Source organism: Triticum aestivum, chromosome 2D (assembly GCF_018294505.1).
Source record: "Triticum aestivum cultivar Chinese Spring chromosome 2D, IWGSC CS RefSeq v2.1, whole genome shotgun sequence".
Taxonomy (NCBI): Eukaryota; Viridiplantae; Streptophyta; class Magnoliopsida; order Poales; family Poaceae; genus Triticum; species Triticum aestivum.
The window spans coordinates 2,617,137-2,643,665 of record NC_057799.1 but is presented as its reverse complement, the minus strand read 5'-3'; the positions used below and the strand labels follow the sequence as shown (position 1 = coordinate 2,643,665).

The 26,529-nt window shown below is 47.5% G+C and overlaps 1 protein-coding gene and 1 long non-coding RNA gene across 2 annotated transcripts; both read left to right on the top strand.

The window, feature by feature from the left end:
- Positions 1–16,524: 16,524 nt before the first annotated feature.
- On the top strand, positions 16,525–17,224 carry LOC123048113 (uncharacterized). The gene is made up of 2 exons (XR_006423241.1): positions 16,525–16,806; positions 16,953–17,224. It is a non-coding gene; the product is annotated as an uncharacterized lncRNA (long non-coding RNA).
- A 2,986-nt stretch (positions 17,225–20,210) lies between these two features.
- LOC123048112 (noroxomaritidine synthase 2-like) lies at positions 20,211–21,908 on the top strand. The gene has a single exon (XM_044471281.1). The coding sequence runs from the start codon at positions 20,253–20,255 to the stop codon at positions 21,801–21,803; it is 1,551 nt and encodes a 516-aa protein (XP_044327216.1). The 5' UTR covers positions 20,211–20,252; the 3' UTR covers positions 21,804–21,908.
- Positions 21,909–26,529: the final 4,621 nt, after the last annotated feature.

Sequence of the window (26,529 nt, the reverse complement as noted above, 5' to 3'; positions counted from 1 at the left end):
CAGGGTGGAGAAGTTGACCTTTGAGGTGGTCAAGATAAGAAGTCCATACCACGCTATATTTGGGCGGCCGGCTTACGCCAAGTTCATGGCACGGCCGTGTTATGTGTACTTACAGCTCAAGATGCCAGGGCACAATGGGACCATTACGGTTCACGGCAGCCGGAAGGTGGCTCTGGAGTGTGAGGAAGGTGATGCAGCTTATGCAGAGTCTGTTTGTGCTACAGAGGAGTTAAAATTTTATAAAGACAATGTTGACCCAACAGACATGACCTCTCTGAAGAAGCCAACTACGGAGGCTGAGCCGGCAATGAAATTTAAGTCGGCTGATGAAACTAAGCTTGTTGATTTTGTTCCAGGAGATTCATCTTAGCAGTTTAGCATCAGTGCCAATCTGGATCCAAAATAGGAAAGCGCGCTCATCGAGTTCATCCGTGAGAATAGGGACATCTTCGCGTGGAAACCTTCTGACATGCCAGGTGTACCTAGAGAACTCGCTGAGCACACTCTCAATGTTGATCCAAAATTTAAGCCGGTCAGACAGTTCCTTCGACGGTTTAACGAAGAGAGGCGGAAAGCTATCGGTGAAGAAGTGGCCCGGCTCTTGGCGGCCGGGTTCATTGTTGAGGTTTTTCACCCAGAGTGGTTGGCTAACCCGGTGCTCGTACTCAAGAAGAACGGCACCTGGCGAATGTGTGTGGACTACACGGACTTGAACAAGGCGTGTCCGGTTGATCCTTTTGCTCTCCCCCGTATTGATCAAATCATTGATGCTACGGCAGGTTGTGCACACTTAAGTTTCTTGGATGCTTATTCCGGGTATCATCAGATTAAGATGGCAGTTAAGGACCAGGAGAAGACGGCGTTCATCACTCCCTTTGGAGCCTTCTGCTATGTGTCTATGCCCTTTGGGCTCAAGTGTGCGCAGGCGACTTACCAGCGTTGTGTGCAGAATTGTCTCCATAAACAGATCGGGCGCAATGTTCATGCTTATGTGGATGATATTGTGGTTAAATCCATCAAAGAGGAAACCCTGATAGATGATTTAAGAGAAACCTTTGATAATCTCCGGGTCTATAAGATGATGCTTAACCCGGCCAAGTGTGTCTTTGGTGTTCCTGCATGCAAGCTCTTGGGTTTCTTGGTTTCTGACAGAGGCATTGAGGCTAACCCGGAGAAGATCAAGGCCATCACCTCCCTGGCTAAGCCGGCGTGTATAAATGACGTTCAGCGCTTGGCGGGTCGCATCGCTGCTTTAAGCCGGTTCATAAGCCGCTTGGGTGAGAAGGCTATGCCCTTATATCAGTTGCTGAAGAAAACTGATAACTTTGTCTGGAATGATGCAGCTAATACCGCCTTTGAGGATTTAAAAAGCAACTGGCAGAGCCCCCCGTCCTTGCTGCTCCGGTTGATAAGGAGCCCTTGCTACTGTATGTGGCGGCAAACACACGAGCCGTCAGTGTGGCTATTGTGGTGGAGCGTAAGGAGACGGGTAAGGAGCATCCGGTTCAGCGGCCGGTTTATTATGTCAGTGAGGTGCTTATTGAGTCCAAGCAGCGGTACCCGCATTGGCAGAAGCTCGTATATGGTGTGTTCATGGCGAGCCGGAAACTCAAACATTAGTTTCAGGGTCATCCCATCACTGTGGTCAGTTCTGCCCCTCTTGGGGATATTATCCAGAACAGAGAGGCTACAGGGAGAATTGCTAAGTGGGCTATAGAACTTGGACCTCATGGCCTCAAATATGTGCCACGCACTGCTGTTAAATCTCAGGCTTTGGTGGACTTCATCAACGATTGGACAGAGTCACAAGTGCCCGAGCAGAAGCCGGATAATACGTATTGGACTATTCACTTTGACGGGTCCAGGCAGTTGGAGGGCTCGGGGGCTGGCGTTGTATTGGCTTCCCCTAGGGGTGACAAGTTCCAGTATGTGCTACAATTGATGTTTCCTTGCACTAACAATGCGGCTGAATACGAGGCTTTACTCCACGGTCTTCGGGTGGCTAAGGAGATGAGCTTAAGCCGGGTAAGGTGCTTCGGGGACTCAGATTTGGTGGCTCAACAAGTATCAGGCACCTGGGATTCTAAGGATCCTCTCATGGCGGCTTATCGCCGCGAGGTTGATGCCATTGCTAGGCACTTTCAGGGATATCAAGTGAAGCACATTGATCGCAGGAAGAACGAGGCGGCTGATGCTTTAAGCCGGTTAGGCTCTCAGCGAAAGCCGGTGCCGCCTAACACTTTCCTGGATGTTCTGTACAACCCTTCGGTTAAGTTGCCTACAGAGGAGGACTTGGCTATCCCTGACCCGGAGGCACGACTAGTGGCGGCTCTTCATGTCATACCAGACTGGACAATGCCATATCTGGCTTATATAACCCGGGGAGAGTTGCCTGAGGATGAAACTTTGGCCAGGCAAATACCCGGCGGGCCAAGTCAATGATTGTTATCAACGGCGAGTTGCATCATCGCAGTGTTTCAGGGGCGTTTCAGCGTTGTATCTCCCCTGAGGAAGGTCAAGAGATCTTGCGCGAGATCCATGAAGGGGATTGTGGCCATCATGCTGGTTCAAAATCTCTTGTGGCCAAGGCTTTCCGTCATGGTTTTTATTGGCTGACGGCTCACGCTGATGCAGAGGACTTGGTCAGTAAATGTGATGGCTGCCAAAGGTTCTCACGACGGGCTCATGTGCCGGCTCAGGAGTTGAGGATGATCCCAATCACTTGGCCCTTTGCGGTCTGGGGGCTTGATATGGTTGGGCCTTTTAAACGGTCCAAGGATAAGAAGACCCACCTCTTGGTGGCAGTTGACAAATTCACGAAGTGGGTGGAGGCTGAGCCAGTTAGCAAGTGTGATGCAGCCACGGCAGTTCGATTTATGAAAAAGGTGATTTTCCGCTTCGGCTTTCCGCACAGCTTCATAACTGACAATGGCACCAATCTATCCAAGGGCGCTATGGAAGAGTTTTGTCAACGAGAGCATATCCGACTTGATGTTTCCTCAGTGGCTCATCCCCAATCCAATGGTCAAGCTGAGAGAGCTAACCAGGAGATTCTGAAGGGCATCAAACCCCGGCTTTTGGTCCCTTTACAACGGACGCCGGGTTGTTGGGTGGAGGAGTTGCCCTCCGTCTTATGGAGCATCAACACTACTCCTAACAGGTCTACAGGCTTCACGCCTTTCTTCATGGTTTATGGAGCAGAAGCAGTCCTCCCCAGCGACATCCGTCACGATTCACCTCGTGTGGCGGCTTATGTTGAGACGGATAATGAACAGGCGCGCCAAGATGCTCTGGACTTGTTGGACGAACGGCGTGATGTGGCAGCAGCCCGTTCAGCGATTTACCAACAGGACCTGCGCCGTTATCATAGCCGCCGGGTCAAGTCCCGGGTCTTCCAGGAAGGCGGCCTTGTGCTCCGGCTCATCCAGGATCAAACAGATGCACACAAGTTATCCCCACCTTGGGAAGGGCCCTTTGTGGTCAGTAAGAACTTGTACAACGGATCATATTACCTCATTGACATTCGGGAGCATAAAGATTCACGTAAGTCTGAGGAAGAGACCCGTCGGCCGTGGAACATAGCTCAGCTTCGGCCTTACTACACTTGAGCTACCGGCTCTCGTGGTGTACATACTTATCTCAGCCATGTATATATTATGATAAGCAATAAAGCAGGACCTCTGTCCTTTTTCTCCTCCAATTATGTGTGTGTCATTTTTTACATGCTAATTTGAAAGGAGGATCCGGCTTATGATAGTATTCGAATCTAGCCGTAAGCAGTAAGGTCATTTGGGGGCTTCCTGTTCAAACATGGGTCGTATTCGAACCAAAGAAAACATAGCTGTCGATACCCATTTGATTGGCAAAGTGCCGAGCTCATTGGGAGGTTGCCTTTGGTCATATTTGAATCGTAGTGCAACCCCTCTGAGAACCGACGTGGATCGTATTCGAATCAGCGTCGTTAAACAATTTTCAGAATCACTTGGGGGCTTCCTGTTCAAACATGGGTCGTATTCGAACCAAAGAGAACATAGCTGTCGATACCCTCTTGATTGGCATCGCCACACCCACTGGGGGCTATATGATCGCATCCGAATCTTAGCTTAACCCCTTTGGACCGGGTTTCTGGTCGTATTCGAACCGGAAGCCCCTAAGTTTTTATATTTTATCATAAGTCTACTCTGATCATGTCAAAGTATGTACTGCCGGGTCTCACTTGCCGACTTAATTTTGGTTTATCTTGTTAGTTGAGCATTAGGGATGTCATCAAGACAGGTAAATTCGAGTTAAGGTACCAACCAAGCTACCCGGGTTATTTAAACCGGAAGTATGCTACAGGCCGTTAAGTGTGTTATCACGGCTATGTTCAGAGTATAGTTAACGACCAGTCTTTTTTGGTTCGTATTCCGGGTTATCCATTTTAAATACCTGATTCTCAGGGCGGTAAGCCGCCTTGAGACTTGTGATTTGCCTTTCTATGCAGATACTTGAAGGTACTTTTTAAGGTTGAGAAGGACAAAGGGATAATTATGACCCGGAGGAACACCAAAAGAATAACTTCAAGGGGTTTCAGCATTCATTACGTGCACGATGGCACGGCAGAGATAAATTGTTGCACTTATTCTATTACAAATATCCTTCAAAGTCTCAAGGGTGGAGCGTTTCTCGGTGAACCGCCGGCCGCTTTATGACGCCTGCTGAGTCGAAGTCCCCGGCTCGTCTTCTGCTCCGGCTGATCCCAAGACCTCGAAGGTTGACGACTTCCAGTCGATGCCGCTGAGAGCTTCGAACTGGGCTTCTTCGTCGATTAACCGGCCGGGTCAATCTTCGGGGCGAAGGTGTGCTGACGAGCCGGAGGGATCAGGTTGAGGGCTTCATAGCGTGGGGTTGGAATCCTCCGATTCTCCGCGTCAAAACCCGGCTGGTACTTGGTCAAGTCGGTGTCGTTCCCGATGAGGGTAGCCACCGGGCGTACAGCCTTCACACATGCCGCGAAGTCCTTTTGGTCGAAGGCTGAGCCGTCTTCTTTCAGGCTGGGGTAACCCAGGGCGATGTCTGCTGGGTCTAGCTCTGGCAAGAATGCTTTAGCCCGGCTCAGCGCGGCGATTGCTCCGGCTCTCGCGGATGCTCGTCGTAGCTCCTGGATCCGCTGTGGCAGAACTGCGAGCCGGCGCAGGACTTCGGCCAGGTGTGTTGGCACCTCATTCGACAGGGCCACCACAGCTAAGGCCCGCTGTGACCCGGTATAGAGCTGCTCCACCAGGGTGTACACGGCCTTTAGCTTGGTGACCACGCTCTGGTTCAGGTTGGCGCTTCTGGAGCCTGTTTAATAAAGATCAGATAAGCCGGTGACAAGAATGAACCATAACATTTACAGACTTGATGAAAGCCGGCGAGGCGACTTACCGAAGATAGCAGCCACCATTTGGGAAACCTGGCGCTTTAGGCCAGAGAGCTCAGCGGTCTTCTCGGCGAGAGCCTTCTCTGCCTGTTCGGCCCGGGTCACCAGTGCGGTTTTCTCCTCAGCCCAGGCCTTCCGCTCAGCATCGAATTCAGTCTTCAGCTTCTCTTGAGCGGCGATGCTGGAGACAAACTTGGCGTTTGCCTTCCGGGTCTCCATCTCTTGTGTCTTTAGCCGGCTCTTGAGATCCGCAAGGTCCGACTCTAATTTTTTGCCAACAGCCTGCATATATTTCCGGGTGGTTAACAGTCATTATATAAGTCCCAAGCACTTTCCAAGCAAAGACACTTGGCACTTGGGGGCTAATGCATATTGAACGTATCTATCTACGTACTGCCGGTTCAGTTAAGTAAGCCGGAATCTAAGTCTACAACATATTCAAGTATAAGTTATAGACTTGGGGGCTAGCATGACAAGGGTCACTATGCAGAAAATAAGAAGACAGCAGAAGGTTACCTCAGATTTTTGTTGGATCTGGTTGACCATGGCAATTTCGGCGTCCCGGCTCTTGTGAACTTGGCTGATGTAGCCAGAGACGAGCTCTCCAATGCTCAAGTCGGTGTAGTTGGAGAGGTCCAGATTCACCCGGTGGGGCTGCAGCAACTCCCCCTTCGCGGAGCATTTGGCCAGCACAGTCGGTCTCCTCGGCTCAACATACTCCGTCCGGGTAATTACCACGTCCGGGTCGTCAGTTGATGGGGCGGAGCCGGAGGCCTCCGGGTTAACCGACGCTTCGGTTGTTGTCTTGGTAGTTGGGGTAGGGGCTTCAGGTGCCGTGTCCATAGGAATGGTGGCTTCAGGGGCGGCGGCAGCTGGCGGCTCTTGAGCCGTCGTCTCCGGCTCAGGCAAGTCTGGCACTCCGGCTGACCTGGTCTTCTTTGCTCTTTTGGTGAGCTTTGCCTGGGCACTGAAAAGACAGAAGTGTTAGGCGTACAAAGAGTAAGTACAGACAGATAATGTAAGGAGATTGTTATTACCCGGGTGCAGTTTTGAAGGCCGGCAGACTTGACTGCATGGAGTCACCCGAAGAGGGGGAGGTCTCCTGGTAATTAGAGTCAGAAGAGTTGAGTGGCTGACGGATGACACCCGCCAACGGATGAAAAGGGTACAGGTGAGAAAAAACCTCAGTACGACGCTTCCTTGTTGCGTCGGGTAACCCGGCGGAGAGGTCAGTGTCCTTGCGGGCCCGGGTGTGACGCCGGCTTTCGTGAACCTGCTGCTTCAAAAGAAATTGAGGGTCTTGATGAGCTAACGGATGAGAAAAGCTTACTTTCCGGGTTACTTTTCGGACTTTCAGCTGTGGCAAAGGCTCCGAGTCGGAGGAAAGTGATGTTACCTCTTCAATCACCGGGTTACTGGCGCCGGTGTCATCCTGTCAATAAGCAAAATATTGATAAGGCGGACAACAGCAAACAAAAAATATGGCAAGAGTTTAAAGGTTTAAGGGTTACCTCTGACTCGGAGCTGTCGCTTAATTGCAGCAGCTCCGAAGCGGTGGGTCTGCTTCCCTTTTTGCGAGGGGCGGCTTTCTTGGCGGCTTTCTTCGCCTTCCTGGCCTTCTTGGCCGCCTCATGGTCATATTTGACCCGCCAGAATTTGTCATCAGCCTGAGAAGTACAGTAATGAATTCTTAAAACGGTCCAGATCAAGGTGACATGCAAAAGAAGTGGAAAGATTAAAGTCAGCGGCTTACCGCTGGGGCTGGATTGGTCTTGCAGAACGGGGCTAGCCCGGTTCTTCCACAGTCTGCCAGGCTCTCGTTTAACAGAGCCTTGGTCTCTTCTTCAGCAACGTCTTCCGGAAGATCGTTGCGACTGTGCCTCTGCGGGTCATCCTTTCGCCCGGTGTATTCACACATTAAGCCGGGGCGGCGGCTCAATGGGATCACCCGCCATGAGATCCAGACCCGGACTAGATCAATTCCGTTCAGACCGTTGCCTAGCAGGGCCTTGATCTTGTTGATCGTTGGAAGTAGAGGCTGGCGTTCCGCGGCAGTAAGTTTGTCGGATAACGGGTGAGTCGGTTCCAGGCGTGTTGGGCGAAAGCCGGGCAGTGGATTCTCGTCAGCCGGGGACGTGTCTTGGCAGTAGAACCAAGTCATATTCCAGTCCTTAGGGTGGCTCGGCGGCTCTGCGTAAGGGAACAGACAGTCCCTACGTCGCTGGATGGAGATGCCGCCTAACTCTAGACTTGGCCCGTTGGCACACTCATTTTGGCGGTTCAAATAAAACAGCTCTCTGAAGAGCAGCAGACTCGGCTCTTCTCCAAGATACACTTCGCAAAAGACTTGGAAGTTGCAGATGTTGGATACGGAGTTGGGTCCTATATCCTGGGGCCGTAAGTCAAAGAAGTTGAGCACGTCCCTGAAGAATTTTGAGCCGGGCGGTGCGAAGCCCCGGCTCATATGGTCCGCAAAGATCACTACCTCCCCGTCCCTCGGCTGCGGTTTTTCTTCTGACGGATCAGGGGCACGGTAGGACATCACTTCCTTCTTGGGCAGATATCCGGACTTAACAAAGTTGGCCAGGGTCTCATCAGTGACGTTGGATCTCATCCAGTTGCAAGTGATGGGAGCCTTGGGAGGCATGGTGATGGTTGGTGGTCTATGATAAAGAGAAAGGTATCCGGGTTAATTATAAGCCGGAGAGCTATTGTTCAAACTAAGATGGCGGCTCAAAAAGGGGACTAATGATATATATTCAGATACGGTGAGTTATCTAAGCCGGAGAAACATTCAGAATAAGTTGGTCATCTACGGCTTACCGCAGTTAAGCCGGAGGATTCTACGGAGCATGGTTCTCTTTAAACCGGAAAGTTCTACGGCGCGTGTTTTCTTTAAGTCGGAAATATAAGCCGTCAAGATTCAAGGGCTGCAGTTTTTACTAAGTATGGTAAAACAGATTTCACATATTGCAGTAACTTTTCTGGATCAAAATGGTCGGGTGAAATGAAAAATTTCTAGACCTAAAAAACAGAGACAGGAGAAGTTCTTGAGGATTGAACATGGTTCTTATGCAGTAAAAAGAGGGTTTTTGCAGGTGAAATGGATCCCAAACATCTACCGCACTGACTTTATGCAAGGTAAAAGATCAACCGAGTGTGGTGACTACAAGAGCTACTGAGGTTTGCGGCAATGGTGATGAACGCGAAGAACACAAGATGAACCCTACCGTAGATCTATCTGACAGGGTCAAGGAGACTCACCGGAGTTGGAAGGAGCGGAGATCGCTGCCGTGAATCTGGTCCGAATCAGGGTGCAGCGGCCGGGTTGATGAAGACCAGGGGCGCGACGGCGGCGGCAGTGGCGGAGCTCGGGCAGAGGAGCGACGACGCGAGGAGGAAGAAGGAGAGCGTGAGAAGAGAAGTGTTGGGCCGGCCTATTTATAAGGCAGAGTCATAAGTGGGCGCGAGATTCAAGGAGACCACGGCGTGGTTATCTCCCCCTCACGACGCCTCGATTTTCGGAAAGACAGTAAAAGCGAAGATCCGTTGCGGATCTGGCGGAGTAAAAAACGGACTTAATGGAGGATGACGTCACGGCGGATTACCCGGAGTCCAGAGGATGACGTCACTCCGGGTTATGGCCTCCACATGAATGGTGAGCCGGAGATTTTCTCTGTCGGCAGAGTTGAAGATTGACATGAGCCGGCTCAAGTCAATTTGGGGCCTAATGTTGAGGATATAGACCTTAGAGTCACCCACCAGGAGGGGCCGGGTTACTCTTCGGATGATCATTGCCAGAAGCCCGGGGCCAAGTTTCAAGATGATGGGCCAGAGATGGGCTGAGACCCGGATATGACTTAAAGCCTGTAGTTACAATCATTGTTATAGTAAACTTGTAGTGTAAGGCAAGTATTGTTTAGAGTCCGAGCCGGACGCTCTTATGAGCCGGCCGGGACTCTAAGGGCCGCTGGGGGTCAGCCTCCCTATATAAAGGGAGGACCCGGCAGCGGTTTAAGGGCGACAACAATCTCATCGAGAGCCGGGCATAGCTGTTTAGCTCCCTGGCAATTGTAACCCTAATCAATAACACCTCAAACTGGACGTAGGTTTTTACCTTCACCGTAAGGGGCCGAACCAGTATAAACCCTCGTGTTCCTTGTCCCACATAACCCCTTCAAGCTTCCTAGTTGCGATGGCTCCACGACTAAGTCCTAGCTCGAGGACATCTGCCGTGACAATTCCACGACAAGTTGCGTCTGTCCACTCCTTTGCTGCTGATTTGCCTGGCAGATGTAACATGGAGCGGAGGGTACGTACCTGCCTCGCTTGCTTGCTTCAAGTCCTGGCCTTCAGTTGTACCCCAGAAGGCAGTGAAGGCAGTGAAATTTCTCTTTTGATTCAAGTGTACGTACAGTCATAAAAAGGCAAGGAGAAGATGATTTGTGGTGCCATGAAGGAATGATACAGTAGTACGGCTAGGGAGTGCTAGCGTTGATGATGTTGCAACGATAGAAACCTGCATCTGCAACAAGTCCGGTTCAGAAAAGGCAAAGTAAACCGTTCGGTACATAAATAAATCGCAAATGCCTAACTGCCTTGACGGTCCTATAACACAGTGGCAGAATGTGGATACCTCTCATATATGAGAAGGATATGAGCGCTAATGCAATGCTCTCTGCATCAATTTGCTGCTGTTTCGCATCGGCAGCCACCAATTGTGCCGGTCCATTGCAACGCAATGTAGCGAGATGACACTTGGGAAGCGGCACTGCAGCGACTTAGTTCGAGACGACTTTGTACCGTCTTGGGTTACTATTGTGGCAGATTTTTTTTTCTAGTATTTTTTCATTCATTTTTTCGACAAATGCACAAACAAATATATTTTTTAAATAACAATTTTAAGGAAAGTAAACATTTTTAAAGTGCAAAACTTTTTTCAAAATTTGGAATATGTTTAGGAAAAAGTGAACCTTTCCTGCAAATGTCAAACTTTTTTTAAAAAAAAAGAAGTGCTTGTGGCCTCCGCCGCTTTCAAGGCGCATGCGCCGTCTTGACTGGCCTCAATGTCGCGATGACGGAGGAGCAGCCAACACCGGCCCCTATGTCAGCGTTTCAACAAGTGCAATAGGAGCAGTGTTACACTACCCTCTTCCTCCTCGAGCAACACCCGTTGGTGGAGAGCCAAATCTATGACGAGCACGCGAGCGAGGATGCCATGGTGGTCATGGCCATGGCTAATCCCAACTTCGTCGTCGAGTAGCGGACGCTCTACGAGGCAGCCCGCACCCACGCCGCCGCTAGTAACGGAAAGGCGACGCTGACGGCGCAAGCGATCGCGGACGGGAACACCGTCGGTTAAGCGTACTACACACTCCAACAAACTTTCGAGCACACCAGTGGCACGAGGATTGTGTCGACCCGTCCACGTCCATCATACCTACAGCATCTACAGCCAGGTGCAGTACCTACCGCACATGATACAGTACCTACCTACAGCATCTACAGCGCTACAGTTCTCCTCTGCTCGTTCCCCTCTCGTGCCGCACCTGCCGCCGTCGCCGTCATCCGCCGCCGCCAGCATGTTCTTCAAGCTGTTTCCAGCTGGCCTGGATGGCCGTGATCGCGGCTTCGGCGCCATTGGCGGCCACGACGGCATCGGCGCCGGCCCCTTCTTCACCATGTTTCCGGCCGGACTTGATGGAAGTCACCTCGGCCATACTCATCAGCATATTTTGAATCTCCCTCCACTGACCCTGTTCATACGCGTAGCATATTTTGAATCAGCATATTCTTTTTGAAAATGGGTCCTCCTATGCCGATGCGCTTGAACACCAAGTTGCACTTGAACACTAACCCTGTAACCCCTCTCCTCCTATGCGGATGCGCTTGAACACCAAGTGAGTCTAAAGCCTGTTTCCAAGCAAACACTTTAACTATAGGAGGTACAAAATTATTTGTAGAACATAAAATCAACATGAACAGGGGGCAATAGCCCCCCCCCCCCCCCCCCCCCACACCCCCTCAGTGCACTTCACGATGTTGTAATTATTCAGTTGTTATTTATAGTTGAGTACATGTATCTTATAATCACTAGGGCATAAAAATTAACGGCTCTGAGCGAAAGAATGAGGTGATTTTTCGTTACCGGATTTGATAGCGGCACTATCACTCTATCAGTCGATCGCCTTGGGAAGATGACCAAGGTGGTAGTGGTGCATGCAATGGGCGCAGAACCATCCAATTCTAATCCAGGTTTACCATCAGGCCTTGATGCAGTTGGTGAACCTGTGTGATGTTGTACAAAGTGAATTTTTTTCTTTTGAAGTGTACATTCATTCATAAAAAAAGGCATGTAGAAGATATTGGTGTTCACCACATGTTAGACATGGTATGTACTTCCTCCATTCCTAAATATAAGTCTTTTTTTTAGAGATTTCAATAACAACTACATACGGATGTTTATAGATATATTTTTGACTGAAACTTAGCAGGAGCTCTGCTTTTTAATTAAGCAAAGGGAAAACTGTACGTTCACCGGGCCCGAGTTTGGAATATACCCTGTCGATGAAATGTGAGTGGGTGCAGTAGACGGGGCCTGACTGGCATCATCCCAGGAAGGAATGAAAGCATTGTGCACGGCTAGGGTGTGCTAGCCATGATGTGCAAGGAAAGAAACCTGCTTTTGCAACAAGTCCGCTTCAGAAAAAGCTTGATGCATGTCACGTGCTTTCAGAACGGCAACTACGGCTGCGGTTGGCCGTGATCCGCGTCCATGGGGGTGTGGTGTATGCAGATTCACGTCCCTTTCTTTGCAAACGCGTTACAAATTCAAACCCACATCTCATCCATGCCCGCAGAACCACATCCCTTGGACTTTCATTTCAATCTTCCTCTATGTTGTTTGCAAAATCTTTGAGGATGGCTCCCTTTTCACCACCTTTTGGAAGCGTTTCGCTATTTCTTTTCCTTTTGTGTGTTTCTTTCTAGTTTTCTTTTTGGTTTTTTCCATGTTCTTTTTTTCATTTGTTCACTCTTCCTTTACTTTCTTTTCAAAAATTAATGAGCATTTTAAATTTCTTCAATAGTTTTCACATTCATAAATATTTTTTCAAATGCATGAATATCTGTGAAATCCACGAAACCTTTTTAGAATAGTGAACATTTTTCATAATTCATGATTTTTTTTAAAATTGTGAATATTAACACATGAACATTTTTTAAAATTGAATAATATCTTTTAATTTTTTTAATGTTTTCTGATTTTGTTAAATATTTTTAATCTTCCAAAAAACACAGAGAGCTGAGTTTTTTTTTAAGCTAGGGCCATGAGAAAAAGTGTAGCGATGCATGTTAGCTAGGAGGCTAGGCTTGCTGCAGATTTACATGCGCATGTTTTTATTTGTCCGAAAATCCTTCCCATATAACTCCTTTTCCTAATAAGCATTTTATCCAATTTTGTATGCTCCATGTTGGACTCGGCCTATACATGTTATGTGTGTCCCTCCGGATAAACCTTCCCACCTTCCGGTAAGTTTCCTTTTCTAATTATTTTTCCTTGATCTAGTTTTGCACACACATGTTAGACTATGTGACCTTTGGGATTTTACAAATTTACACGTGCATGTTTCTTATTTGTCTGAAACTTTTTCCAATACAAGTCTTTTTCCTAATATGTACGTCATCCAATTTTGTATGCATCCAAGTTGGACTGGGCCTGTACATGTGCTTCTTTTTTTCTTCCGAATAGACCTTCATGTAGTACTTGATCTAGTTTTGCATGTAGTTAGACTCAACATACATGCGTGAATGATGGATTGTTTGTACACACTTTATATTTTACGTAACATTTGGGTCTTTTAATCTCAACCATTATACTTAGAATCAATGGAGTATAATTTTTTGACATATGTGGATGATTGCGGTGGGTTGTTTGACTTCTGTTTTAGTTATGTAATAAGATAATAGATATTAGAGTATGATAAGTATGATTAAATATACAGTTAATTTGGATGAATTTTTCCATGGTATCATTATCTTACAACTTGAAGCTGCTCCTGAATTTTTAAACTGTTACACAAAATTTTCGACGTACGTTGCTTACATATCGAATGGAGGCAATCAAGTTTTTCGAAGGAGAGTTTGTCCACACTATAGCTATATAACAGAGATCATGGTAATGTTATATTTTGGTGACCTAAAAAGTCTGTCATCGTGTTTTAGAACATATTTGGTTACATGCCTAATCTATTCTAGTTATATTGGGCATGATTTCATGTATTTAAGGAATTTACAGACTAAAATGTTTAGCAGCGTTCACTGCTCAGCACACGCTGCTAGGTCACCGTTTTGTGGCGTTTAGGAGTCAGTTCAACGCGCTAGTAGTTTTAGGTTGTTTAAATTTGTGGTTGTTATTTTTTTAGAGGGTGTTAACAAATTTGTAGATATATATATTATTGAAAAGTTTATATGTATATGAGGAACTACTGCTTGCATTCCTGTGCTGATATTCTGTCGATGCACAACGGTAGTAATAGTTCGAAATTAACTAACAAAAATTCTTGGTATGTTCCCCATGAAGTAACCACAAATTCTTAGCGAGATTAACTAAGAACAACTTGGCTAACAACTCCTCTATAGGTAAAAGCCCAAGTGAAAAACATCATTAATGCAATGGATGCCACTAGAAGAAATCCTGCTACTCATCCAAGTGGGAGTACGAAACAAATCATCACAACAACTGGTCAGATCCCCCTCCTCTGGCCCCCGCGTCGCTCCGCTCGGGGCGACACGGGAGGCGACGAAAACCCTAGCCGCCGGCCCCCCTTCCCCCCTCCTCCCCCTCTCGCCGCCGCCCGAGGAGGCCTCCGGCGAAGCCCACGTGGTCGCCCAGGACGGCGGCGGCGAGGATCTGGCTGCTTCGCTCTTCGCGGAGGGCTTTGGGCGCCGAGGCAGCGGCCTCGGGTGGCGCGGCGGCGTCGTTTTCTGCGGCGAGCGGCGTTGCGAGTGTTGTCCCCCGTCTCCTTGGTCGCGAGGGAGGCAAGTGACGGCGGGCGCTGGCGCCGGTCGCAGCGGGGGCGCGACCTCACTGTTCGCGTCTGGATCTGAAGGCGGCTTCCACTTCCCCTTAGAGCGCTCCTCCTCGCCGGATCTGGTCGCCGGCGGCCTCTGGACGCCGGATCCGTGGTTGGTGGGGTTGCCTAGAGCAGCGGAACTGGACCGGGAGAAATCCCTGGCTGGTTCTCCGGCCACGGCGTCGACGACACGGGCAGGTGTCGTTCTCCTCCTTGGAGGCTTCGTCGAGGTTCGTTTCCTCTCCCTCCTGCTCCATGACCCGGGTGAAAACCCTTGTCTTTTCAAGACTGGACGGCAACGGCGCAACGTGCGTCGCCACCTTCTTGAAGGTCTCGTCTTGGGCATGGTAGGAGTGTGCAGAGTGTTGTGAGGTGGGTGTCGGGTTGCCTGCGTCAGCAGCGAGGGAGATGAGGCTTGGTGCTCTGTTGATGTAGCAGTGTTGCTCTGCTTTGGATTGCTCGCCGGATCCTTGCTTGCTTGCTTGCCGTTTGGCGCCATTCTTGGGCAGAAAGGGGATAGGGCTCCCCTCTTTTGCTAGCAGCAACTTGATACGATGGCTTGGGCACGGAGCCTATCCATACGGGCTTGATCTGCATCCTATCAGGTTGCTTCATCCTGCTTGTTGTTCGTTTGTTCAGTGTCAGTGCCTTTGTGCAGTTTTTCCCCTTGGTGGTTGTAGAGGCGACCTGCGGTGTGGCAATTCGGCTGGTTATCCTCGTGTAGTGTTGCGTCGGGTTGAGAATCTCCCATGGTGCCCGGCGTCGTGTCCAATCCTGGCTCTAGGGTGAGCTTCTCCATCTTCTAGCGGTCCGGCGCCTTTCGAGCCAAGGCGAGGGGCAGGGGTCCCCTCTGGATTTGGAGAGGAGAGGATCGAACAAGGTGTCACCCTTCGGGGTAGATGAGGGCGCGACCATCGCTGAACTTTGTCTCCGTTTGAAGAACCCCTCCGTTGTGCTCTGCTTGATCTACTTCAATTGGTGGACTCCATCGACTTCTAGCTAGTGCTTAGTTTGCTTATCCCTCGAGGGCTTGTAGTCTTTGGTGCTTGTAAGCTGCGTCGGCAACACTATGTATCTGTTGTTGTTTTTCTGTTCTTGTTAGCTGCTTTTCGCAGTTGTCTCGTGGTTGTAACGATGGCCTTGTGTAACCCCTGGCCGGTTGATGGCTTTATTAATTCAAAGTCGGGCTCCCCTGGAGCCTTCATTCCAAAAAAAAAAGAAAACAACTAGGAGTGCATATCGAAGCTTTTTAAAGTTCTCTAACTGCGCTCACAGCTCGCTATTTTGGATGTGCAGAACATTAATTTGTGTTTGCTTCTCATCCATCTTCACTTGCTTCCCATCCATCTTGACTTCTTCTCTCGTGCATCTATCAATGCATCGTCCAACTGGGTTGTGAGTAATCGACTGCGGTACGCGACCAACTAATTTACATGCGTGGCAAGAGAAAGGTTGTTGCATGCATGTGTGCGTACGGATTAATGCAATGAAACGAGAGTTCCAAATACTCTAATTAACTAATGGAAAGATAGAGATGTTTGGTTATACCTTGGTTCCTTTGTGTGCACACATCAGAAATTGTTGGCTTTCATTTCTTCAAGTGTACGAGATTCTCTTCGCAACTGGGCCTCTGCAGCCGCAAAGGAGCCCGTGTCGTACGAAATGCCGCCGGATCAGACGGACGACCCGCTATTTACATCCACCACATTTGCAGCGTCCAAGCTCGAAAGCTTGCTGCTGGTAGTAAATGAACTTGCACGTTCCGCCAGTATGAGCGCTACTAGCACCAAGCTTTCGAGCTTAATCGGCAAGCGCTGCTGCTACTTGTCCAAATTAGCTGATGCGTTCGTTTTTCCAGGTCGCTGCTGATAGGAAAATCCTATAAAGGGTTTCTATACTAGTGAATCTCTATTTAAGATATAGAGACAGATATGTTTTTATGCGATCTAGATTGGATATTGGATAGATAGAGCAGACGCGCCAGAAAAGGAAACGAATCAATTCATGCTATAAAGTCAGTGAGGCGATAAGTACTGAAGGGTGTGCAATAATTGTTCCATTAATTCCCTAATATTAGGGTGGTATTTAATTACCACCATAAAACTCAGGATGACTTAGCATGCTCGCCCTATATAAACGCTAGCAAATCGATTTACTCATCAACACATTTGGTAGATCAGATCAAACGGTGAAAAGAAGAGAGTGCCAGTACATAGCTAGCATTGTATTTTGTGATGGCGTTTAGTAAGAGCAATGCAAGCTTTGCATGCTGGGCGGCCCTGATGTTGGTGATGGCCACTCTGATGTTGTCATGTGATGCTGATCCAAAAGGTTCACATCCTTTGTTTCCTATTGTGTACATATACTTAAATTATTCCTTGCACCTATGTTTGTAGCTAGTAGCACCCATCAACAATGATTGATGAAGGAGCCCATATTTTATTTACGGTCGTAATTCATTTAATCTTTTTGTGTAGAATCATGTGATTTGATTGAAGATGGATGCAACGAAGCCCAGTGTAGGGACTATTGTAGGATCATTGGTCACACCAAGGGATCTTGCCGGGAAGCCGAGTATTGTTGTTGTTTGATTGCCGCAAAGCCCAAGGTGGACGTTGGGCATCATCGTGATTGAGCTTCTATGAACATTACTTTATTAGATATATAGCAAAAGAGCCCTTGTAACGGGTACAAAATAAATAGATTTTATGCAGAAACATTTAGCAACTCGAGGACAGCCCCTCCTTTTATAAGCTGAGTCATCAACATGCCACTTTGGCCCGGATTTGGGACAGCCCCTCCTTTTATCTTCTGCCATGATTGCTCCCCATTTTCTCAAACCATGGTTCCGCCTCTTGGATCATGACTGTGGAACCTTGGCACCATGGATCATGTGTTGCCTCGCCTCTGACTCAGCTCATTATATGACAAGAAATGGTAGAAAGAAAATTAAATATGCTTAAGTTGCACCTAATTCTTAAGTAGCTATCACAGGAAAAATGGGCTTTCTAACCCTACAAGCATGTCAAGAAGTTAAGGGCAAAAACTCCACACTGCAGCTTGAGGACAATACAATTTAAATCCAATCTAAGCAGCTTAGTTGTTGTCATACGTGCACTTGAAAAACTATGTAACTTATCAAAGAAACAAAATATACAACATGGAATGGGCCTTGCATTGTTATCAGACGCAATGGCAGTGTGCATATATATACATACATCGCTATGTGTATGATCAAACTAAAACATATATTTTTTGAAGCCATGCATTGCAACAGGGAATAGTGCACCAAAGATCAAACAAAAATAACAAAATTAAAAAGTTTTATCAATGGATTAATCAATTGAGAAAGAATCCAGCTACAATAGTTAGTTAACAAAGAATAATATCCCTGCCAAAAGAATAGCAATTGGCTGCTTGCATTAGGAAATTACTCCTATAAAGGACGGTGGAGTACCCCCCCCCCCCCCCACACCCTGGGCGACTCGCGGGCAAAGAGTGCCTCCGAGCCATCTGTTGCTCGGTGGCTAGGCTCAGATCAGGGCGACCCGACTAGGATGTCCGTGACAGGTGGATTGCCAGACGAGCCTAGGGCCACCATCATTGGGCGGCATCGGGAACGCCCGTAGGTGAGCCACCACATGCTTTCTTGCATGCGAAACCATGCCCTGAACCACCTGGCGGCGTCCTCGCCCCATGCCGGGAAGGGTCGGTCGCGACAAGCACGCTAGTGGGTAGAGAGCGCCTCCGAGCAATCCATCCGGCGGTTGCTTGCCATGGGGGGCTCTCGGGGGCTCTCTGAGCGTCTGATATGCGCGGACGGCTTGGATCACCGGGCGCCCCAAGGGCACCCGTCATTGGGCGACAGCGGGCGCTCGCCCAATGGCCCTGCCGTTGCCTTGTCGCGGTGTTCAATGCCGTCGCCATGGGCCAGGATGGTTCAGTTGCAACAGGCGGGTTGTGCGCCACGACCGTCTGGCTGGCTCGCTCGTGGGCCACGCGGTTAGAGTGCTTGCTAGTCCTGGTCTCTCCAAACACCCTGACACAGAACTTATTTTAGCGCCGTCGACACACACCCTCGACTCTAACCGTCAACCCTTTTGTGGCCTCGCCGTCACGGATGTTGTAGGCCAACAATGTCTTCCCCGTCTCGTGGGACATCGCAATTGCATGCATTTCCTCAATGAGCCAGAGAAGGTTGGGCATACGTAAACAAGTAGATAAAGAGGTTCACCTACGACTGAACAAGAGATTCTACGAAAGACTATCATGAATTTCTAATTGTCTTATGGTTTGTGAATTAATCGCTTTGTTTCCTTGATTTATCCAGGCATATAAAGTATGAAAATTAACAGAACAACCGACGATGGTATGAATAAGGAACTCTATGGTACAGTTGTTAACACTAATTTTTATATTTTATATCTGCATATCTAGTTTGCTTTCGTTATGCATGTAGCATAGGTTAGGGAGTAGTTAGTCTGGTGAAGCTTCAATGGATGCGTGCAGAGAAGGTGAGATGCTAAGCCACCGTGCGATACTGCAAGCACGGTGAGATGACGATGGCGACATGAAGCTGCGGTGCTGCGCTACGCGACAAGGTCGTGTGATGCGGCAAGCGTGTGGGGGGTTGAATTCTGACCGGCTAAGCAATTAGTTGAAGCCATGAGAATTGGTGTGCATGTTAGTTAGTTTGTTAGCTGCATGCAAGTCTGTTTGCCGTGCATGTGCAAGTGATGGACGCATCATGACTAGTTTTAGGAGGTTCATTAGTACAACTGGTCTCACACTTATTACAAAATAGCTAGCTCATAAGCTAACGAATTTTCTTTACGAAAACAATGAGAAAAGATAACCTTTCCTATCAAAGTTGCCGTAACAATGCCTTCGGCGAAGACTGCCGCTCCTGCGTCCCACCACTGGTTTTGTCCTTGGCAACAGTTCACCACACTCAAGGAATCAGACTCCGCTTCAACCCTGTTAAAACTCAATATGTTTGCCAAATTTAGGCCATCTCGCATTGCCATGGCCTCAGTTGTAACGACATCTGCTGCGAACTGAATAAATTTGCACTGAGCTGCAATTAATCTCCCTTTCTCATCCCGTAGGACAGCCGTTGTGGCGCCAGAACCCTCATCTGCAACAAAAGAGGCATCTACATTTAGCTTAATATACCTTGCCTCCGGCTTCCTCCATTTATGATCTCGCTGCTCTTGCGTTTGTAGTAAAGTTTTCTTGTAATTTCCGATCAAGCTTAAGACCGAAATAGGCCACCGAAAAGCAGGAGGGCATGATTAGTTAGCTGGTGGAGCAGTAAAAATATGTGTAGAGGCGATTAGATTTCTCTCCCTCTTTCTCCGTTCTTTTAAAATTATTGTGACTGCAAAATACACATTGATTTTTTTTAAAGGCCAACCTCGTTTCAATAAGAAAAATAAAAGAATTGGGCAGATTATTTGCATTGGCTTAGAGCTAACCTGTAGCAGTGCAACTTAATCACAATCAACCATTTGTTTTTTTGCCGGAAATCACAATCAACAATTAAAGGAGAGATACCTGGATTCGTAGTACTATGCTTTGGGCTCATTCAGTCATAGCCAACCCAATCAGGTGCAGTTAAATTAACACTAACAGGGGATGCTTGCTTGACCAATGGACTGAGATATCACATGGAGGTACCAAACTTGTCTTTATATATATGGACCCGGCCATAGCCATGTCCATTGAAAAATACATCTTAGTAGCTGCTAGCATATCCCACACTACTCACACTAACAATGTCAATTATGTTCTCGCAAGAGCTTCCCATCTACACAGGACTCGTGCTACTTGTTCTTCCCCTGTACTACTTGTACTCCAAGGCTAGTTGTAGATCAAAGAACACAGCAGTGCTCCCCACAAACTGGCCAATACTGCACATGTTCCCTTCCTTCGTGGCCAACCTCCACAAGATGAATGACTATTTCACCCTGGTCCTCGCCAGATCAGGCCACAACTTCAGGGCACACGGCCCACCCGGGACCGGGATGTGGTTTTTCGTCACATGCGATCCTGCCAACATCCAGCACATCTTCACGACGAACTACACCAACTTTCCCAAGGGTGCGGAGTTCGCCGCAATCTTCGACATCATGAGTGGCGGCATCTTCACCATCGACGGCGAGCCAGCTCGTCGGCAACGCACGAAAATCAAGAGCGTGCTCAGCAGCCCGCGCTTGGTTGCAAGGATTGAGGCTTGGTCCCGCAACAAGGTGGAGAACAACCTCCTCCTGTTCTTTACGCACATGGCGAGCACCAGCACTTCGTTCAACATGCAAGAACTGATGTCGAGGTTAATGTTTGACCTTGCTGCTATGCCTCTCTTCGGCGTGGACCCCGGCCTTCTATCTTTGGACATGCCTCCCATGGAAGCCGCAGTCGCCATGGACACAGTCATGGAGGTGGCATATTTTCGGGTTGTGGTGCCGGCTTCTTGTTGGAAGTTGATGAGACGGCTGAACATCGGCCCTGAGAGGAAGCTCAAGGCAGCGCACAAGGTGTTGCGTGGGTTTGTCATGGAGATGATGGAGAGGAGGAAGATTAACCCATCTTCCGTTGGTAATGGCAAGCAGCATGAGGGTGTTGATATAATGTCTTCCTTCCTCGACGACCCCTATTATACCGAGGATGACATGTTCAATGCATTGACCATTAGCTACATGATCGCTGCGAGGGACACAGTTGGAACGGCCCTGACATGGATTTTCTACAACCTTTCCCAGAACCCTAATATTGTGTCAATCATCCGCAATGAACTCTCACCGATTGCATCACGCAAAGTAGCAGCCAATCCAGATGCCATGGTGATCTTTGAGCCGGACGAGACCAAATCTCTAGTCTATCTGAGAGCTGTCTTGTACGAGACTCTCAGGTTGTACCCATCGGCCCCTCTCGAGCGCAAGATGGTGGCCGCCAATGATATCATGCCGAGTGGTCATGAGGTGCATGCCGGCGACACCATCCTTATTTCTCTCCATTCCATGGGAAGAATGGAAGGCATATGGGGTAAAGACTGCCTCAACTACAATCCAAATAGGTGGCTCTCGGAGGATGGCAACGAGCTGAGGTACGTACCATCTCACAAGTTCTTGGCCTTCAGCTCGGGTCCGAGGATGTGCCTCGGCAAGGACATCGCGGTTATGCAGATGAAGACTGTCATCGCCTCAACGTTGTGGAACTTCGATGTTGAGGTAATGAAAGGGCAATGCATCGAGCCTAAGTCATCTTGTATACTGGAGATGAAAAATGGGCTCATAGTTAAGCTAAAGAAGCGAGAAATGTTACATTAGAGCAAGTCTAATAAGGCATACTCAACCGACTATAGCAAGCGCCATGTCATTTAAATCCTAGGTGCAAGGGAGAGAAAGGAGAGAGAGTGAAGTGGATGCTAAATATGTAGCCAGGGTGTAGCACAAGCTACGAGGCAGAAGAGCTAGCTTGCAGCATGTGCAAGCGCTAGATCCGGCTCTTAGTCTTCTCATCCAATCATGTGTGTTTTTCTGCCTTCTTCATGTGCAAGAATTAAATGCTATAGCCAACTTTAGTAGTCAATATACAGCCAGTCTATTATACGAGTTTTTTTTTCACAAAGGTTGTAGGTGACATGGCATATGTATAGAGCCGGCCGCGGGCTTTCTTATTAGCCATGCTCTTAGACTCTGATCTTTATATAAACATGCTTAAGGACTACGAGAACAGTTTATGTTGCCCACAATCACATTACTTATCGAATAATAGAAGCATCCATGAATCAAAATTTATCTTTCTTTACTGAACAACCAACGTGCTGCCATTTATTACCCCATTGTATGAGACATGGAATAAAGGCATCGAGATATGCATGGTATTTTCCTCGGTTCTATGAGACTAGCTATATGTCCCCTTACTGTCAAAGTGCAAGTTTTAGCGGCGAAGCCAGCCCCAACAATCTGTGGGGTCAGTGGTAATTTTTGTTTTTTGTTTTCTTCACGATAAACAGTAACCATACAGTGTTTTGCGGCTGTTTTTCAAAAAAAAAGAACTATGGGGTTAGCTGACCCCACAGCTAACACGTAGATTCGCCACTAAGTTTACTGAATCCAACAAATCATGTGAATCATCCACAAAAACCAACACATCAGATCCTCCAGCTAGATCATGTATCACATCAAAAATAACTTAATTAATTAGGATGTTTTAAAAAACACTCATCCGAATGTCAAAATTGCGCTTCGCCTCGCCCCACTATCCATCTCGCGCTGACCTGTGCCCGACATACCGACGCGCCAGCTCCCGCTACGCTCACGGAATTTGCCGCCCCTGCCCGCGTGTGCCCCGCCTCGACCGGCCGCAGCTCTGCCAATGCCCTGCAGTCCTGCCATGCAAGCGGCCTCAGCATCCTATAAGGGAAGAGTGTGTCATGTTGCGTTCGAGTGCGTGCTCTGCGTCTCATCTCAAGAAATAGTTTCATCTTTCACGTTAATTCATTTGCACAAACCAAGTCATCTGGTCGCAGATTCAAGGAAGTAAGTCCTTGGGTTGCACGCGTATGATTACAAGTATATATTAACCACCCTTCGTGCCTGGACGAAACAAAATAACTTGAAATGGAGGAGATGAACGTTTTCTAGTCAGTCAACCCGTCAAGTAATCCTAATATATATCGAATCGTGTGCTAGGTTTGTGGTTCGTGGATGACAGGTGTGGTTTACTCGTCCAACGTCTTAGTCGTCTGGGGGTGCCAGATTTAGAGTTCGATGGCGTAGCCGGAGTATTGTCCTGGTCTGATTCGTTCAGCGGTAATGGTTTCGCCTTTGGTGAGCTACCATAGAGATCCGCAAAACTGCATATCAGCGATGGAGCCGCTTCGAGCTCGAGTGTGAAGGCGATCCGTCATTTTTCCTTTGGTGTCGCTGTGGTGGTTCTAGAGGCGGGTGACGAGCGATGGTATCAAGTTCAAAGGTTTCTTCGATCTTGATTGTAATTTTACTTTTTAGTTGTTGTTCTTTTGTGCAAAGGCTAGCGTTCTGTTCTCTTTTCAGTTGCCAGATCAGTTTGTATGTGCCATGTACTATGTCTCTTAGGATATAAGTAAGACACGTATTGCCATGCAAAAGAAAGATATTTTTATTATTGTTTTAGCAGGAACCTGAACTACGTTGTTGCGTATCGACAACAGACACCGGATAGCTAACAACCACCGGTGGGTACATGGGTAGAGCATCTACAATCGGCCACCTCAAATCCTTCTCAAACGTCCGCGGACATGTCCGGTCAGTGACTGGACAGGAGAGAGAAGGAAAAAAGTCACACACTCGGACCCCACATATCATCCCTATCCTATACGTCCGGTCTGTCTGCGAGCATTTATATTGAAGACAATTGTATAGAAGATATGAGGGCTCGCATACGCGCCCGGTCAGCTCGCCGTGTAGGACGCAGCCCATCCTGGACCATCTTTTCTTTTTTTTTATTCATTCTTTTCTTCTCTCTCTTCATTAGTTTAAGGATGACGGAACAACATGTCAAGCTTCTCTAGCTTGGGCATAGCCCCCGCTCGAAAAGTCACTGGCGTCTTTTTACAGCGGAAGAGCAGGTGCTTGAGTGCTCTAAATGCCCCGCTTCCAGTGTAAGGGATGTCTACACTTTTTTCCTTTTCTTCGTCACAAAAACCAAAAATACTCCCTCCGTTTCTAAGTATATGACATTTTAGAGATTTTAATATTGGCTAAATACGTATGTATATAAACATATTTTATTGTGTGGATTCACTTATTTGAGTTTAAATGTAGTCGGCATTGAAATCTCTAAAACACATTATATTTAGGAGTGGAGGGAGTACAAGTTAGGCAACGGCGATGCATTCTTCCTGAAGACGTCGTCGTGGTTCTTCTCTTCGTGTCAAAGCTCCGGGTGAAGACCTTTGTCCCGTGTGGACTCGGCAACGGCGACGCTCTGCGCCGTTTTCCCTCTTGCGGGCGTTGTCGTGGAGTTTAGGTGTGCTAGGTCATAGCGTGGAGTGTGTTTAGTTCTCTCGGTGGTCTTTGTCAGTAGCGTAGTCGCGTGCGTCTTGCGTGTGCCGTTTATCTTAGGATCGGCTTTATAAGAGAGTTACCTCATCACCTTGTATCGTTCGACCGTGTACTTCTTCCAATGTTGCTTTATTTATAAAGCGGGGCGAAAACCTGTTTCGAGAGAGAGTACAAGTTAGGCAAGAGAAGGGAGCCGTGCCACAATACTCACACCATCAGCCACCTCGCTCCCTCGCCTCAGTACTGAACTTGTAGAGAATTATATATGTTTGTGCCTGCAAATAATTATAGACTTAAAGCAGAGCGAGGCGGATAAAAAGGATTGTTGAGTATTTTCTTTTCTTGTGGGGGGAGGTTTGTTGAGTAATGTTTGTAACTTGTAACTAAACAACATAAAAATAAATGACGTGCGAGAATTGTGTTGACTAGTGAAACAACAGAATAAAAGGGCGCTCTCAGGGAGTCCGGAATCCCCATTTGCATGTTTCTAACGCACATATGCATAAGCATAGTATATACCGAATACTTGGGCCACTGCTGACGATTATACTAGGCAGAGCCGGGTAAAGTACGCGTTCTACTCGAGAAATTACGGGTACACTTAAGAGTTTTTTCTAGAGTAGGGGGGGGGGGCACTGGCCCCCTTTGGCCCTCGTGAAACTCCGCCACTAGATGCAACCATTAAATACCTTAGAAGAAACAACCTACTGATACTGGTCAGGTCAAGGCCATAGTTAAAGAAATAATACTTATGTTCAATGTGTAGCACTCAAACATATTTGAACTCCAAAAAATAAAGCACAAGTGAGCTCCGGCAAAATAAGACTGGTCAAACATGTGATAGTGACCCTTTGTTCACTGTCTCTGAAATTCTCGCATCCTCTTCATCGTTGTATTGGACAGAGACTCGATTGATCTCCCATGTCTCATCTTTTGAATCATCAATTACATGAATAAAATTCTCTTTACCTGACTTGGATCAGATCAGATCAAGAATTATATCATGTACTCTGCAAGACAACACTTCATTGTTGTAGTCATCTATCTTACCAGGTTGGATCATACACATGCTCATGAGCTCTTTGAAGTACTTTTGTGCAACATCCTCTGCTTCCAAGCCACTGGTTCAACTCACGTGCACGAAACCTTCGGTGACCCACAACCTCAGCAAATCATTTTTATCTATCTCGCGATCCTTTGGATACATACAAACATAAAGCAGACATATCTTGAGATAATCGGGAAGATGTATGTAGCTAAGATCCAATATGCACTTCATCTTTTCAAGATCATCTCTTTTAGTCACATAATCCAAAGATTTTCATATATACCCCCAGGCTGATTTTTTCCTCACCAGCTAGAAGGCTTGCTATATTATTAATAGCAAGTGGCATACCATCACATTTTTTCAGAATATATTTTGAGATCTCTTCTTTTCTGGGTGCATCCAGGAAATCTTTTTGGGGACCAAATATTCTTCTAAAAAATAGTCTTCTTCACTGAGTGGTTCCATCCTATAAACATATTTGCTTTCATGTTTGCAACAGGCTCGAGCAACACGTTCAATCCTTGTTGTTCTTATCACTCTATTGCCATGGTTGTTTCTTTGAAATGTAGATGTAATAAGATCCCATATGCCTCAGAATCCCAATATCTAGATGCAACCATTGGCAGAGCTTGATGAAGATTTTTGAGGGGGCGAAGAAGATAAGTTACGCATGAACTCTGAGAATTTTTTTATATTCAAGCCTAATAATTAGGGGTACACTTGGGAGTTTTTCCTACAATAGGGGGGCACTGGCCCCCTTTGGCCCTCGTGAAGCTCCGCCATTGAAACAAATGCTCTATGATGGTGTTGTGCTTGAAACTTGTCATATACTGCCTTGGCAAGCGTGGTCTTGCTTAATCCTCCCATTCTGAGGATTGAAACTATCTTGAGCTTTGATACATCGCCATCCTTCTCAAATATCCTTATTAGCACATCTCTTGGTGTTTTGATGCCAAT